The sequence below is a fragment of the Mastacembelus armatus genome, chromosome 2 (assembly GCF_900324485.2).
Source record: "Mastacembelus armatus chromosome 2, fMasArm1.2, whole genome shotgun sequence".
Classification (NCBI taxonomy): domain Eukaryota; kingdom Metazoa; phylum Chordata; class Actinopteri; order Synbranchiformes; family Mastacembelidae; genus Mastacembelus; species Mastacembelus armatus.
Window position 1 is genome coordinate 4,567,465 of NC_046634.1, and position 16,863 is coordinate 4,584,327.

The following is a 16,863-nucleotide window of genomic DNA, read 5'->3' on the forward strand; positions in this document are numbered from 1 at the left end:
AGACACAGAAAAGTGAATGCAATCTTTATAAAAGTAGTATTCCAATAATGCTATAGGTACTAGCACTGTCAACCTGAAGGCAACATTGAGAAAAAGCCAGAATGCTTTTTTTTCCTCTAATGTGCTTGGTGACATTCATAGTTCTGTATCTTGCTATCCTGAGAGGGCACTTTGACATTGCTTTTTGATTGACTACGGTACACTGACCTTTCAAAGGCAGATTTTCTCTGACACAATGGGATATGAATGGAGAACAGTTTGTTTACATGCCTACCTCTCTGTTTCATGCTTTGTATTTCATACAATTAACATTTCTTTGAATAAAATGTGTACAAGCATCCGAGTGTTAGTAGAGTGTTCTTTTTTTAGTTTTCACAGGACTCATAATAACTGCTTGCACTTGCAGGAATAACAATGGTATATACAATTACATAAGTTACTATTGGACTACATCTATGAAGCTGCCTTCGGCAGGATGAGAAAATAAGCAGTAGTTTGCAAACATAATTCATCACATGTTGTTTTGTGTTCACTGGCAAATCATAGTTAATAAGAATGACATTTAAAATACTAGACAACAAGCCGTATTGTATTTCCCTAGATTTGAGTGCAGCTGCTACAGTACTTGAAACTAATATCAGCATTCATAATATGAGAATGAAATATGTGTGTGTCAGGTTTCAAAATGTCACTTACCCTTTAATGCCAGTAATAAGGAATATGAGGTTGCCGTTGATTTTAGTGCAGTTGACAAATTTATTAATATTGCTGGCATCCACAGTTTGAGCTGTCTGCAGGCTGCCGGTCCCTATGCCATCACACACTGACAAAAACAAACACATCCACACATTCATATACAAAAGAATTAACATTTTAATTGCTTTAGTTCTGAACAAATTACCTACTGTAGTGTGTCCTTGTACAGCAGAGAGCTCATTTTAAGAAAGTACTGCTAGTTATTTGTCACTTTAATTCTTTATACTTTTTATGAACATATACTGCTGCTTTTGGTGCACAGGCAAGGCCAAGGGCCCTCTCCATGCATTGAATTCTTTTGATGAAAGAATGGTCCAATCCATGGCCAATTCCTCCCTTTAATGAAATCATTACATCTGCATTAATTACACTTGCAGTGTAGTGAGAGCCAAGTATTTCTGACAGAGGCGGAGAGGATGATGAATAAGTCTGGCATTAAGTGGTGTAACCAGTTTTTGATAGTGATTTATACCAGCCAATTCCATATCTGAAATGTTAATTTGTTATCATTTCCCACAGTTCCTTGGGCTATCCTTCATTAACCCCTCCCTGCTGCGTGACGATGTAATCAAGAGATTAGCCAATCACTGGATGCCACAACCCACACATGGAACCTGAAGTAAAACACCATTGTCTTCCTTTCAAAGAGAAAGGGCAGATCAATTATCTATGTGGGAACAATACAAAGAGAAGTCTAATCCTCTGTATTAAACTGAAGTGATACTGTTTCATTTCGCAGCACATGTTTTTAGCTCTTGGGCAAAATGACCTGTAATTACTGAGCAGGTAAGAACAGCTTCTTCTTATTGGACCATTCCACGTTAATTAAGATATCCCACTGTTGTGGGAATCAAACATGTGACCTTCATTTATGCCGGATTTGTCATATTTATCCTCCAAGATGTAACAACTGTACAGAAATGCACCAAAGGTATGTGAAAAGGGGAGACCAGATGAGTGGCATGCTGCCACAGTGCATTCATAAATACATATGAAACTGCATAAAGAACATTATGTACTAAGTTATGACTGCATGAGTTTGAGAACAACAAGGCGGAACAGTTGGACATTTAACATTTAATAATCTGCTACAAAGTTAATGTATCTTGTTGAGTTCACTAATCAGACAAGGATGAGGACATTATTACAAAAATGGTTGTTACAAAGCATTACCCTAAAATTAAAGATGCCCATCCAGTATATGGCCGAGGTACAATTGAACCAATGAATCAACTGTAAGTATATTGGTGTAATATAAAGAAAGCGAAGCTGGCTCCTTTAAAAAAAAAAGTAAATTTTATACAAAGCTTTTACAGTAATTCTATGGGCTACTGTTGATCCAGTATCATCACAGTTAGCACAAAGCTATTAGATTAAAACTGCATAAGCTCTTGTACATTGTAAATGCCTGATTTACATGCTATTGACTATAACTTCCATCTTACACTGAACCATGGGCCTCATCTACTGATCAGCATGTTCTTCACTTTTCTTTCAGTGTAATATCCGTCTGACATGCCAGCCAGTTTGTCAGGATGTTGTGTAATAATCTGTCAGGTGTCTGCGCCTGTCGCTTTCTCAAAACAAATGTGACAATCTGACATGGTAACAGGCACCAGTTATAAGTGATGCATACACTCCCTGGAAACTTAAATGCATCGCCATTCCTGGTTTAATCAAAATCGGCCAAGCAATGGCAGTTATGATTCACTCAAAGTGTCAAATTTTCTATTTACTTATTGTGAAGTCATCAGACCAAACAGTGTGTTTAATGAACAACAAAATTCTGTGCCACATGCTTCGCCTTTGCAAGCTTCAACAATACCAGATGAGTAATGTTTTGTGCTATAATGTTTGCTGGTTAAAAACTGCGATCCTTTTAACTACAGCAGCCTGTAAAACATAGTTTTACTTTGAATTGCCATATTTTCTTTGAATAACGGCCCATTTCAATGGTGATTTTCTGCTTACTCCTTCGAATACAGTGTGTGGCTCAATGACTGAATTCAGTCTGATGCTCAGGCTAGGATATGTCCTGTTTGGCTAAATATTTGGAACTATTTTTTTGTTCATTGATGTTTAGATGCATATCAACCCTTTTAACTGCTCCCCAATACTCACAGAAATTACAGTCAACGTTACTGTAAACTGTTCAGAACATGATGCATGATTTTAATTAAATCTGCATGGCAACAATTTCTTCATAAGGTGTCAAGAATGATGTCCTAGCTGATTATGCTGTTACTGTTGTACACAGAGCAAGTGGAGGAGTGGTTTTCTTAATGACATGACTCGGTTTACCTTTGGGACAGATGTCGGTACAAGGGATGCACATTTTGATTCGGTTCTCCTCCACTTCCATCTTGTTGCTGGGACACGCTCTGACACATGAGCTGTGGTCCACCACAAAGTTATCTGACAGAAACACAGTGAGAATGTGAGCATTAGATGACTTCACTTGTCTCATAGTGATGCAGTAAAGGTGTGTGGTGTTTCATACCGACCACACTATTTTTCATATGAAAGCAGAAGAGCTACATCAACTCAAACAACGAGAAGGACCCCTCTCTTGAGAGAAACTGATTGTATTTTAATCACATCTGTATAATGATCAAAACTAATGGTCTAGGGCTATAATGCTCAGGAAAAGTAATGAATGAAATTAATACTGCAGGGGAAAAGTGTGACTGGTGCATGATCATTTGATGATTTGATGATCAGTGAAAACTTTAATATGCAATTTGTTGATGTAACTTAACTTTTAATGCATGCTTGCTCAATTACTGCTACACTCCAAATCCATCAAAAAAAAAAAAAAAAAAAGAAGAACCAAGAATTGTTTTCTTTGCAGCTGCCAGAAGCTAAAGCAGATGGTGTAGCAACTAGTTCATTGAGACACAGAATTTATTCATATTTAATTCATTCATCTTGACTTGAAATAATTATCGAGTCTTATTTCAGGATAGATAGAGGATAATGCTTCTTCTGTGGACACTGGTGCACAGACTATAAACTATAATTATGCACATCATTAAGAGCTTCCATGTTTTTGGAATGTAATATTATCTAGAACTACTTGCAGCTGCTTGGATGACCTTGCAGTAAAGCATTGTGCTATCAACTTCAAGCACACTTACGTGGACATTTCTTGACACAAAAGGCTCCATAGGTGTACTTGGCTCTGGGGTTGTGCTCTAACTGAAAAGACGTGGGGTTGTACACGAATGGCTGAGGGCATTGGGTCACACACGCTCCGCTGTCATTGAAATTGGTGCAAGCCTGCAGAAAACACATAACCACAGTGAGCTGAAGACACAGGAAACAAGCCAGACTGCCCAATGGGGTGCACAGTGTAAACCAGGGCAAGTGGAGGCAAGGAGAGCATTGGGATTTCCTCACATAAGTCAGTAGGAGTGAAAGAGTATTGCAGCAGCATTTCATTTTTACATCGGATTGCGACATGGGGATCATTCTGCGGTCCCCTGTCTCTTCGAGTGCCAAATGGGAGAAAAATTGGAGCCATTGATCCATAGCCATGATGTAAATGGTGAAGTGTTTTCCCATAAACCCCTTAAGTGTTTTGTTGTCTGTGGTCACAGGCTGAAACAACAATAATTGAATTGGATGAGCCTTTCTATGAATTACAACTGCAATATCATCTCTGTCAGTGTGTGCACATGTTGTGCACAAGTTCCTGAACAAGAACTTAAGGTGATAAAAGGGATATTAATTGGAACACTGAATCACCAATTTGTTCCTTGAAGAGTGCACACATTTATAGGCCTGTTAAACGACAAATAATTTGTCAGCTGGTAAACAAAGTGGATCATTTTCAGGTGGAGAGGATGACAAACATGTTGCATCAAAGATGTGGAAACATAGAATATGGGATGGTGAATAAGTTGAGAGATGTCTGATTGCTGGGCATGGGACAATGTGTGTGCAGCCTGACATACGAAGCAGTCTGTGTCCTTGGGGCCCGAGCAGCCGCCGGCACACTCGCGATGGCAGCAGTCACTGACGTAAGGCCCAAAGCATCGACCGTCACACTGCTCTGCACACACCGTCTTTGTCACTGCCCAGAAGTAAAAAGACACACATTCACACTCATAAAAGGAGACAATACCACCACCCTCAACCTTCCTCTCACATTGTACATGTACACAATCACTACCTGTAATGGAATTCAAGCAGAAACAGATGAGAGGCTACAGACTCCTAAAGGTCAGACAAAGGGGTTCGTGACCACGAGGTCACTAGCTTGAACAACCAGATGGACCTTTTGTGTATTCCGTCAACAACAGTTCTGAAGGTGACCTTGAACACACCTCTTATTGTCCAACTGCTCTAGTTTCATCTACAGTGGGTACGGAAAGTATTCAGACCCCTTTAAATTTTTCACTCTTTGTGTCATTGCAGCCATTTGCCAAAATCAAAAAAATTCATTTTTCATCAAAAACTGAAATATCACATGGTCATAAGTATTCAGACCCTGTGCTCAGTATTGAGTAGAAGCACCCTTTTGAGCTAGTACAGCCATAAGTCTTCTTGGGAATGATGCAACAAGTTTTTCACACCTGGATTTGGGGATCCTCTGCCATTCTTCCTTGCAGATCCTCTCCAGTTCTGTCAGGTTGGATGGTGAACGTTGGTGGACAGCCATTTTCAGGTCTCTCCAGAGATGCTCAATTGGGTTTAGGTCAGGGCTTTGGCTGGGCCAGTCAAGGACGGTCACAGAGTTGTTCCGAAGCCACTCCTTTGTTATTTTAGCTGTGTGCTTAGGGTCATTGTCCTGTTGAAAGGTGAACCAGTCTGAGGTCCTGAGCACTCTGGAAGAGGTTTTCTTCCAGGATATCTCTGTACTTGGCCACATTCATCTTTCCTTCAATTGCAACCAGTCGTCCTGTCCCTGCAGCTGAAAAACACCCCCACAACATGATGCTCCCACCACCATGTTTCACTGTAGGGATTGTATTGGGCAGGTGATGAGCAGTGCCTGGTTTTCTCCACACATACCGCTTAGAATTAACACCAAAAAGTTCAATCTTGGTCTCATCAGACCAGAGAATCTTATTTCTCATAGTCTGGGAGTCCTTCATGTGTTTTTTGGCAAACTCTATGCGGGCTTTCATGTGTCTTGCACTGAGGAGAGGCTTCCGTCGGGCCACTCTGCCATAAAGCCCCGACTGGTGGAGGGCTGCAGTGATAGTTGACTTTGTGGAACTTTCTCCCATCTCCCTACTGCATCTCTGGAGCTCAGCCACAGTGATCTTTGGGTTCTTCTTTACCTCTCTCACCAAGGCTCTTCTCCCACGATTGCTCAGTTTGGCTGGACGGCCTGGTCTAGGAAGAGTTCTGGTCGTCCCAAACTTTTTCCATTTGAGGATTATGGAGGCCACTGTGCTCTTAGGAACCTTGAGCTTTGCAGAAATTCTTTTGTAACCATGGCCAGATCTGTGCCTTGCCACAATTCTGTCTCTGAGCTCCTTGGGCAGTTCCTTCGACCTCATGATTCTCATTTGCTCTGACATGCACTGTGAGCTGTAAGGTCTTATATAGACAGGTGTGTGCCTTTCCTAATCAAGTCCAATCAGTTTAATTAAACACAGCTGGACTCCAATGAAGGAGCAGAACCATCTCAAGGAGAATCAGAAGAAATGGACAGCATGTGAGTTAAATATGAGTGTCACTGCAAAGGGTCTGAATACTTATGACCATGTGATATTTCAGTTTTTCTTTTTTAATAAATTTGCAAAAATTTCTACATTTCTGTTTTTTTCTGTCAAGATGGGGTGCTGAGTGTACATTAATGAGAAATAAAATGAACTTTTTTGATTTTGGCAAATGGCTGCAATGACACAAAGAGTGAAAAATTTAAAGGGGTCTGAATACTTTCCGTACCCACTGTACCAATGGAAAATGCTGGTTCTGCTTGACAGCACCCAGGTATGAAGTGGGCCCTTGCCAGAGTGGGCTCAGGTGGTTTAACCTAGATAAATAAACTTTGAAAAAAAGTTCCATAACACTGGACATCACTGATTCACCATATCATCATTCACCATGTGTTTATACAATGGGTGTTTTCAGCCAAGGGGACCGATCGGCCAAAGACACCATCCAACTGTGCTGATAATTCCCAGAAAACCTGGCTTTATTTGTTGCTATGCCAACTCTAACGGTAACCAGGGAAAGATTTACTACCTTTCCTGTTTTTTTTCCTGCATTTTATTTCAAAACTGTATTTTTGATTAGTCTCTATTATTAGTATAGTACAAATATTTGGATGTGGTTAGTATCTATAGCATCAAAGCTGTCCAATACGACCACTAAAACACAGCAACTTTTCACATTATTGGTACAGTAGGAGATATAACAGTCAATGAGTCAGCAGGAGCTTGAGGCATTAAAAACTGCTGTGCTCATTCTCTGCTGTGTTGGGAACATAACGATGCAGCAGTGAAAAAAAAAAAACAAGGCTCTATAATCTACATCTGCATTCCACTGAGAAAAACACACCTTTCCCTCTCTAGATTCATTATGACATGAGTTGAACAGCCCATAATTATTTGGTGAACTGACATTTCTCTGGTTCCCCTCCTTCCTCTATTGTCTTTCTGCTGTTTATGATTTTATTGTTTTGTGTTAAGTGTGTAGTACTGTTGGTATCGGTAGAATCACTGACATTATAAAAATAGTAGTTTACTTACATTTAATCTTTTTATTCTGCTATGTTGTTCATTGATTCAACAAAAAAAAACTACATCACCACAATTAATTAATTTCCTTTTCACTTTTTTTTTTTTAATGTGACCTTGATTTGGGGCTTCTCATTGTATAAAATAAGAAGAAAAAGCTAAAAACAGATGTGAACCCAAACATTCACACAGCCCAATAAATAAATGTATGTCAAAACAGATTATGGCAGATTATAGATTAGATTATTTTCAAGCAGATTGTACAGCATCCTCAATTTAACTGCAGGGGGTCAGCTGCCTTTAACTAATATTACTTTAACAAAATTTCCTGGGTCTGGATTTCAAAGTGTTCTAGCATTTCACAGTCTTGTGACTGTGTGTATAACTCCAGCACTAGAGGAGGGAAGTGTTTAGCCTTATTTTAAAACTGGATGCAGCTCTTTACTAAATGCATGGACATGATAGTATTAATATAATCTCTCTCTTGGCAAGAAAGTAAATAAAAATATTTCTCAAAATGTTAAACTATTCCTTAAATTTAGTATCATCCTGCTTTATGAAGCATGTGGTGCTCCAGGGCACCACAAAGTGTGTGTGTATGCACATGTGCATACTCACAGGTTTGACACTGGTCTTCCTGATGGCCCCAGCAGCGTCCGTTACATGAGCGATGGCAGCGTCTGCCTGCAGAATACACGAACACAAAGCGCATCACACAACTCCTCAGCAAACTTCAGATGTAGTTTTGACACAATCACACACAGAGACACGGCCCCCTCACTCACCACCTTATCGTCTTCTCATGCACACCCTAAAAACCTCCTAGACTAGTGACAGTGACAGATCTGTTGAAGCTCTTCTGCTCATCTGACAATAGATCCAGAGTCATTGTGGCGACTTGTAGCCTGAAGAGAATATGAGCATGAAAGACAGGCTTCTACTCCCTTCCGTCAAGCACTTGCAGAGGCAAAGTGGGACCTGACAGAACACTCACGGCCTTCATCTGCCAGTGGCCCATCATCAAGACTTAATTGACTATGGGTTAATTACAGAGTAAGTGGAATAGTGCAGCAGACTGTCACCCTGCCCCTTCAACCACTCCCACTGTGGGGTTGTTAATGTTAAATACTATCTACGGCTTGGCAAAGGGCCCCAATTTGGCAACCTCAACTCCCACGCACTCTCTTGTCATTTTTTAGCCAACCTCCTCTGTTCTTTGTTGTTTTTCATTCTCCTCCTCCACCATCAGTGCCATCTAATCAACAAAATAGCAATGTTTTACACATATTGTACTTAAAAGTGTCTTCTCAAACCTTTATTTTGGAGCAACCAGTTTTGCATGTCTAACTCCCTGCTGATGCTGTAAGTCAACACTAGGCAGATGTTGTTTAGCTCAGTTCGTAAGCTAAGAAAGGTCATCATGCCTTTTCATCATTGAAATGCTCAACATTTCCCCCATGATGATGACTTTGCTCATGATTTGGCACCTCTGCTGTCCCTATTGTTCACCCTAACGTAGTTTGATACAGAGAGCCTGAAGAAATTTCTCTACTTTCTCTTTCTCTCCTTTAAAATGATCAAGACACTTTCAAATATGCGTACAGAAGTTGGCGAGAGTCCATCTTTAACAGCCAGTTTTTCTGACACCAAATGTCCGTCGGAAAGCAATGCCTGTTATGTCCAAAACAGAGGGAGCTGAGGGACTGCGGGGACCAAGAAGGGATAGAGGGGGCACCAGGGGAAGTGGACAGCTTCAAACCAGCTGTCAGATTCACTGAGTTTTAAAAAGAACACAGCAGACAGCAGCTCCATGGGCCTCGCTGCAGAGCCCCTATCATACCACTACAATGGGAAGGTTCACACGTTGATCTAACACTATGTGATTTAGTTTCCAAATGCCTGTCAGGCAAACAGAGTGAACAAAAAAGGGTAGTGCATGGCTGCTGTTGAGAGGGGGGAGGGGGGCGCATGGGCATGTGTGTTCATATATACTTATACAGTATCTTAGGGTGGGGTTTGTCTTCATGGTTCACAACAGAAGACCTAAAAAAAAAAACATGCAAGTTTCATCCAAGGTCACTGGCTGTGGCCTGTGTGTAGTACTCACATCCAAGGTTACTGTTGTTAGACGGTACCACCAGCAGCTCAGCCTGGGGGTTCTTGATAATGTCACGCCAATGGATGGTGTCTGCATGGCACAGGAATTTGTTCTGGTCAACATAAACACCGCCATTTAGTATCTCTGCACAGGGAGGGAAAAAAAGAGAGAGAAAGGAGCACATAGTCATGGGTATATAGTAAATGAAGGCAGATAATCAATATTTCAAGGTTAACCCCCATCTTTCCTTTTTCTCAAAGTACCATGATGCATATGGTGTTCCCTGAAGTGCACCTGAGCATGACGATAAATGCTATTGACAAATGCACACAGTAATTTAATGCTGTGTACAACGAACTGATATTTCATGAAGACATACTGCACAAAAAGTAAATGGATTTAACTATGTAAACAACTCAAAACTTCATACTAGTATATTTTTCAAATTATATCTTGAACATTAAACAATTTCTGGAGTGGATATATGGCTTTATTTAAATTCATGAAATAGGTGAACCTGCTATAGGCACACTTTTTGGAATCTGTTCAGTTTTTAGTGTAGTTCCAGTCTTATGATTAAGAGCTCTTTAGTGGTTCACAACAGGCTGAAATCCTCAAATGACTCACTGACAATCAGGGATCACAGCTCTCTTGACCTACTCTGCTTCCCTATATCAATGTGAGAGCCAGCCCACCAAAGTCAAAGGCGGGCTCCTCAGTCAGCATTTGCTTAATAACAAAAATATGTTCCTTTTCAAGGACCACTACCCTTAACAGATTCCTCTGCATGGAGTATAGTAATAAATTCTAATCCCTATCCCTGTTACTAATCCTGGTTTTGGATATGGACACAGAATGAAATGATGCTGCAGTAATCCCTCCTTCCCACCCATGTCATGACCCAATACTAAGGAGAAACAACATCCACCTTCAATTTTTCTCTCTTTGGGACACTAACTGAATGTATGATTTAACCTAGTTGAGGGATTTAGATACAATTACCTTGCATTCCCTTCTTCTTAAACATGAAGTTGAGCTAGATTCCATGAAAGTACTTATCAAAATAAATGAAATTTAATATGAAAAAGTAATGTAATTCAGATTAGGGTTGGATTATCTGAAGGTAAAGCAGGGTATTATCTTCGCAGGCAGATTATTAACAGTGCATAAGTTATACTGTACAGGCGATTCAGCAGCTGAGAAGCACACGCAGGAAGCTAATCATTACCATCCGACACCCTGATTAAGGAAGTGGGCCTTGGTAGAGACGGGGACATTTATCCAAAGCCCTTTAGAGGTGACACAGCGCTCTGTCTGCCCGCTCAATGGCCTACAGCCGCGGTTTCATGTAATCATGTTCCCGTCACAATGGACGATTTATCAGGGGGTGTTTTACATTCATGGATGGTGGGTGAAAATAGGGACAGGCTGTGCTTTATTCAAACAGCATGTGGAGCGCACTGTCAGCATGCTTTCATGCTATTTAAAAGCAGGCGTGAAATACGCAGCAATACATTATTCAAGCAACATCTTAGATTCAAAATAGTATTGACATTTTACACAGAACAATATACTAAATAAGCCGGTCTGCAGCACATGTAGCCATATGTGCATTTTCTTGGTCTCACCACTAGATAATTATTTTTTCCCTCAAGTCACCTTGACAGGATAGATCACTTTGTTGTTGTGCCACTTCAGTCCTTAAAACATCCTCTCACAGACACCAGTTTTCTTCAGACTAAACTGCTCATGTCCCAAACAGTGTGTGGTGCACAATAACAAAACAAAGTAAAGACCAACAGGAAACACCAGGAGTCAGTCTCACAGTATGTACACATTGAGTCTCACATCAGGCATAATGATGGTGAAGCTCAGCTCAGCATTTAATTTTTCCTCTGCAAGATGCACCACTTAACTAGTAACAAAGTACAATGTTCACCATGTTCGCCATCTTTTTTAGCATATTCGGAAATTTATCTTTTAAACGCAGAGAAATTTTCCTGGATATGTGAAAACTGTGCCTTGCTTATCTTGCTAGAGGAAAACTCTCAGCACCTCCATATATGCCCAATTTCATAGCAGTAGTTACTGAGATATTTCAGGCAGGATCAAAGCAGTGTACTGACTGACCATCACTGTCATCTCTGCAGCCAGACCACTAGTATGGCTAAAAACTTAGCATGTCCTCCAAATGTCATGGTTGCCAAGGTGCTGTCACACAGAAAGGGTGGTAGTGACTGTAACACACTGGCCTTTCAAATGTTGAAGATTTAAGAATGACAAAACTAAAAAGCAGCTTTCATAAAAATTTGAAGTAATAATTTCGACATTTTGAGGAATAATAGAAGTAAAATAAAAGGTATGACAGATCTGATCTATTTTTTTATTTAACAAGAAGCTATCATTCTCTAAAACCCACCCAGCACTGTCCCAAATGTTCTTTTAAGTACATGACCAGAGCCCCCCTGCTTGCTGCCAGACAAATTGCCTCCTTTGCTGTCCATCCAGGCAAGGGCACTAACTCTTTGAGTGGGATGACAAGTCTGGATCGGGGGGCTGTTCATTAACAGGCGACAGTCCTGTGCTGCTGCCCACCCCTCCTTCTTTCTCTTCTCTAGCACTCCCCCTTTCACGCTTCGATCTTCCCATCAGGACGGAAGATCTATAGTGAACTATCGCCGATACATCCTCCCCCACCACCCAATCCCCTCACCCTCCACATTCCTGTGATTCACGAGGTACTCATAAAAGCTATTGTCCTGCATAAGAAAAAGGGGGAGGAGGTGGAGGGGTGAGAGATAAAGAAAGCAGCAGTGGACGGAGGGATGAGAGATATGAGGAGCTACCAATGTGAGGGAAAAAGAGGAAACGTTATTGCTCGGGCTAACAAAATTAATTCAGATAGTAATAGTTATTAACCCTAGCATAGAAATGGATTACAAAGAATTTTACCAGTACTGCTCTGTAATGCAGATGTGATTAAATCCATCCATCCATTATCTATACCCGCTTGTCCCAAACCATACATTCTATACATACTCACACTCACTCCTTTTAGATTTAAGCACAAGCAATTTAGAATCACCAATAAAACTGGCATACATGTTTTTGGACTGTGGGAGGAAACTAGAGTACCTGGAGAAAACCCACACAATGGAAACTCACTGTATTTATTATTCCTGGAGAACTTTAGGAGTCTGCTTCAGGTGCAGGCCTCACATAACATGGAAAAATGTTAAACATTTGTAAAATTAATATTTTATTTAACCAAATTAACCAAACAATAATACTCCAATGGTAACACAATTAGCAAATTTTAGATTAGCAGAATGGTTAGCAAGATTAATTTAGATATGTTGTCCTAGTGTTCAAATGAAACCAAATTTTTGTTAATAGTTATCTAAAAAGCAGTGTTGGAAACCAGTTTAATTATCACTGTTTAGCTCACTGTAGATGGCTGTTTTGGTGGATTCTATAGACTTTAAATTGGACTGACATCACACAAAAGGGCTCGCAAGAGTTATTGATAGTCTGCATGGTTGACCAAAGCAATCAGTAATCAGGCAGTTCTGCAGGGGCTGCTGGGTGACACAGTTCCTAGTGATGCCGTTTCATGCGTGTATGTGGCTGCCGAGGGCTGCGCTGCCGTATGCTCAGGTCATGTTTGGTTCAAGACTGTTTCTGGTGGAGTGTTTTGCTCCAGTGAAATAAAGTGTCTCACTGTGATAGAGAGGGGAAAAAAGTCATGTAAAAGATGAAGGGTCGTGTTGAATGAAGGGATTAAATCTGACGTGATGGGATATAAGGTGATCACTGCATTTGACATGGAGAATTCTATCATATAAAACTGAGTGAACTGATGAATGAATGACTTAATTTAATAGTTTTCACAAAATGCATTTACTGTTTCTTCCCTTTTACCCAAGCTTATCAATTCCACATTTGTTCATAAGGCCCTGTATAATGAATGGGTTTTGTTATTTGGCCCTGTGAACATCAAAGGGGTTGTTAAATGATTACTACAAAAAAGAAGGGGACCTACTAAATAAAAAGATTTATTCTAAGTTCCCTACTACTAAACTACTTAAACGTGAACTGAAATTAACAACAGAAAGCCACTTACCCTGAGCAAATTTCCAACTTATCCCAACAACTTTAGTTTTCATCTACACCGGAATGTACCATTTGATGTGAGTTACCCAAATGCTAGCATTGAAATACTTCACAATAATAATGAAAGTAGAGATAATAAAAATTAATAAGCTATACAAGTGTTAACATACATACTACTGACTATATATACATTTGAAAACACAAGCAAATCAACTGGACTTTTACTGTTCTGTCTCATTGGTGTGCAGCCCTCTGGGCTATCGCTATGGGTCATATCCCCTCTTTGCGCCTGCACACTGAAGAGAAATTCATTTACGCCCACCCAGTGTGGGCCCCCTCGCCTTGAGGCGAGCTCTTCCCTTTCTTTTCTTCAGTCTAAGCACTGAGAACAAGATCTTCGAACCACAAGACTTCGGCAGACTGCGGTGTCACCAGAATCTGCACGAAGTCTTCGGGGACAACCTGCACCCACGCAGCCCACTGCAAGTGGCTGCCCCTCAAGGCACTCCGCCAGAGAGCGCGCTTTTTCATTCTTGCCGCCGAAGAGTGCTGGCCCGCTCCCACAGTTTTCCCCCTCTCTCTCCCCGCCAAAGAAACTCCCGGCCGGGATGACGAGCTTGAACCCATCCTCGAATTAGCCTTGGACCCAGAGTCAGATGACGCTGCCTCCTTGCCTCGACCTTCTCCCCCATCACGCAGGTGGCTGACCTAATGGTAGGGGGTTTTCCCACGACCCTGGCGCTGGAACAGAGCCTGGCCTCTCTGTTCGGAGCAAAGTGCATGCTACGGGCCGGGCAGTGGTCTGCCCCCCCTGCTCTGAAGGACGTGCTAGCTGCTAAGCTAGCGGACAGGTCCCATCAGTGCAGCTTCCAGACCGCCACTGCGGCTAATAACATCGCAGTCCTGGCTCACTCCCTGTTCGAGCTCGCAGTGGACCCCGAACCTGCTCACAGTTTTGAAAGTTCTCTGGCACTTTTCTCCACTGTTGAGGGGTCGCCACGTCCTGGTCCGAACGGTCAATACGACAGCTGCGGCGTGTATCACCTAGCAAGGGGGGATACGCTCAGTGCGTCTCCTCTCCCTAGATCACCGTATGTTGCTGTGGACTCACAAGCATTTTCTCTTTGTGAAAGCGGTGTACATTGCAGGAGAATGCAACATGGCAGGGGATGCCACGCGGCGGTCCTCCCACAGGGTATTGGCGTCTCCATCCAAGTCTGGTGGCTCAGATATGGAGATTGTTTGTCCACACCGCAGTGGCTCTTTTTGCAGCTCGCGACAACGCGCACTGTGACCTGTGGTTTTCTCTGCATGTGAAGGGCAAACCTCCGCATTGCCAAGACGCCTTTGCTCATCGGCCATGGCCCCGTTACCTTCTCTATGCATTTCCCCTGATCTCCCTGATCCCTCAGCTACTGGCCCAAGGATCTGCAATTGATTCTGATAGCTCCGGACCACCCCGGAGCATTGTGGTTTCCCCTTCTGCAGTGCATGCTGGCCTCTTCCCCTTGGCAGATTCCATGGAGGGATGATGCTCTGTCGCAGGCAGGGGGCGTGATAGTCAACCCTCCGGTAATAGGGCAGCACCTGTGGGTTTGGCTGCTGAGAGGAACCACTTAGAGATTTTGGGGTTTTCCACCAGTGTCGTCGCCACCATACAAGGGCGCGCGCCCGGTCCACTACAGCATCGTATGGGGCTAAACGAGAAGCGCTTGACAGACGGTGCACGGAGAACGACGTTTCTTCCATTGCATGTCCTCTCTCCGCGATTCTGTCTTTTCTCCAGTTATAACTGGAGAGAAACTTGGCATTTAGCACCATTAAAACATATGTTGCGGCTATTTTCTTCATGCCATGAGGGGTTCGACCTTCCCACTTCCCACCTCTCACTCCCCACGTATCCGGGCGTCCGGGCAGAGAAGCTTCGAAGCTTCAGTAATTAGGTTGGGAGGCGTGTTTTGTTACACGGATGCGGGACAGGCATCCATCTGTTTTCAGCTATATGATGCTTATGCATCCCAACCTGGTGCTTGCTTCGCTTTGGGTCAGGCGGTTACTTGCATTTCCTTTGTTTTTCGGACTCCTCTCCTGGGTGGCCGGGCCCAGTGAAGTGTAGAGCATTTCTGGCTATTGCTAGAGGGCTGCGCACCAATGAAACAGAGCGTTGGTTATGTATCGTAACTGGTCCCTTGAGACCAGTTTGTTTCTTAGGGAAGAGCTCGCCCGAACCGCCGCCTTATATATGGGAGCTGCGGACGTGTGGACAATCTGTTTGGACAATGGGGGCCCACCCTGGGTGGGCGTAAATGAATTTCTCTTCAGTACGCAGGCGCTGAGAGGGCATATGACCGATAGCGGTAGCCCAATTCACAGAATCTAGGGTTAAGATACGATAACCAACGTTTTTCGGCATTCAAGCAATGTTAGAAATGGGAAATAACTATATGTTAGGACTGGGTGGGTAAATATTTAAAATGTATTTTTTGAATACATCTTATCTATTTACAGATTAAAACTTTGCAGAATATAGACATATAAAACCACAGTACTGAAACAAGCTTGGGTGCTGCCATTACAGTTGATAAATTAACTAATTAAAGGGCAAAACACTGGTCTGAAATAAATGACTGAGCACTTGAAACCTGGTAATGTTGGTGACAACAGAGAAGGAAATGACCTTTTCACACCCCCGGTTTTACATTTGTATTCAACATTTTTTTGCCGTTAGCTGCCACTCTGTGTAACAACCACTAGGGTCAATATAGGCTTTAATTTCTAGATCACTGACATTAGGAACAACAAAGGGGCAAGAACAATCAGAGTGCCACAACAATATTCCTGTGATCCTGGAATGATTATGTAGAGTTAAAAAGAGGTTTTTACAAGCTTAAGTTAACAATAAAATTAGAAAGTGGTGCAACATTTCTTGGGAACATTTATTTGTAGAGCACTGTGCGTCACACAGACTCAATACACAGGTTAAGAAAAGAAAAATTATTCTTGTGCCAAACTACCTTTGCACCCAATTAAGATCATTTTACTGTCATTCAGCAGAGCGAAGAGCTCCTATTTTGAAGTATTTTCTAGGCAATAATGGCCACAGCACCAATCAGTGGCCATAGCTCTATAGGGAGCCTGCTGATGAGCTTTCATCAGTGCAGCTAGCCACTTGTCCCACATTACTTTCTCTCCCTAATTATG

The 16,863-nt window shown here is 42.0% G+C and overlaps 1 protein-coding gene across 10 annotated transcripts in view; it reads right to left on the minus strand.

Moving 5' to 3' along the window:
* The window catches only part of LOC113127487 (receptor tyrosine-protein kinase erbB-4-like), a 210,113-nt gene that overhangs the window by 61,010 nt on the left and 132,240 nt on the right, over positions 1 to 16,863 (minus strand). For all 10 annotated transcript variants that reach the window (XM_026302131.1, XM_026302123.1, XM_026302126.1 and 7 more), the window contains 6 exons: positions 9,559 to 9,693; positions 8,070 to 8,135; positions 4,713 to 4,831; positions 3,894 to 4,035; positions 3,058 to 3,171; positions 697 to 823 (listed from right to left, as the gene is read on the minus strand). In XM_026302131.1, the coding sequence (XP_026157916.1) occupies positions 697 to 823; positions 3,058 to 3,171; positions 3,894 to 4,035; positions 4,713 to 4,831; positions 8,070 to 8,135; positions 9,559 to 9,693 (703 nt within the window). The remainder of the gene's footprint in view (positions 1 to 696; positions 824 to 3,057; positions 3,172 to 3,893; positions 4,036 to 4,712; positions 4,832 to 8,069; positions 8,136 to 9,558; positions 9,694 to 16,863) is intronic.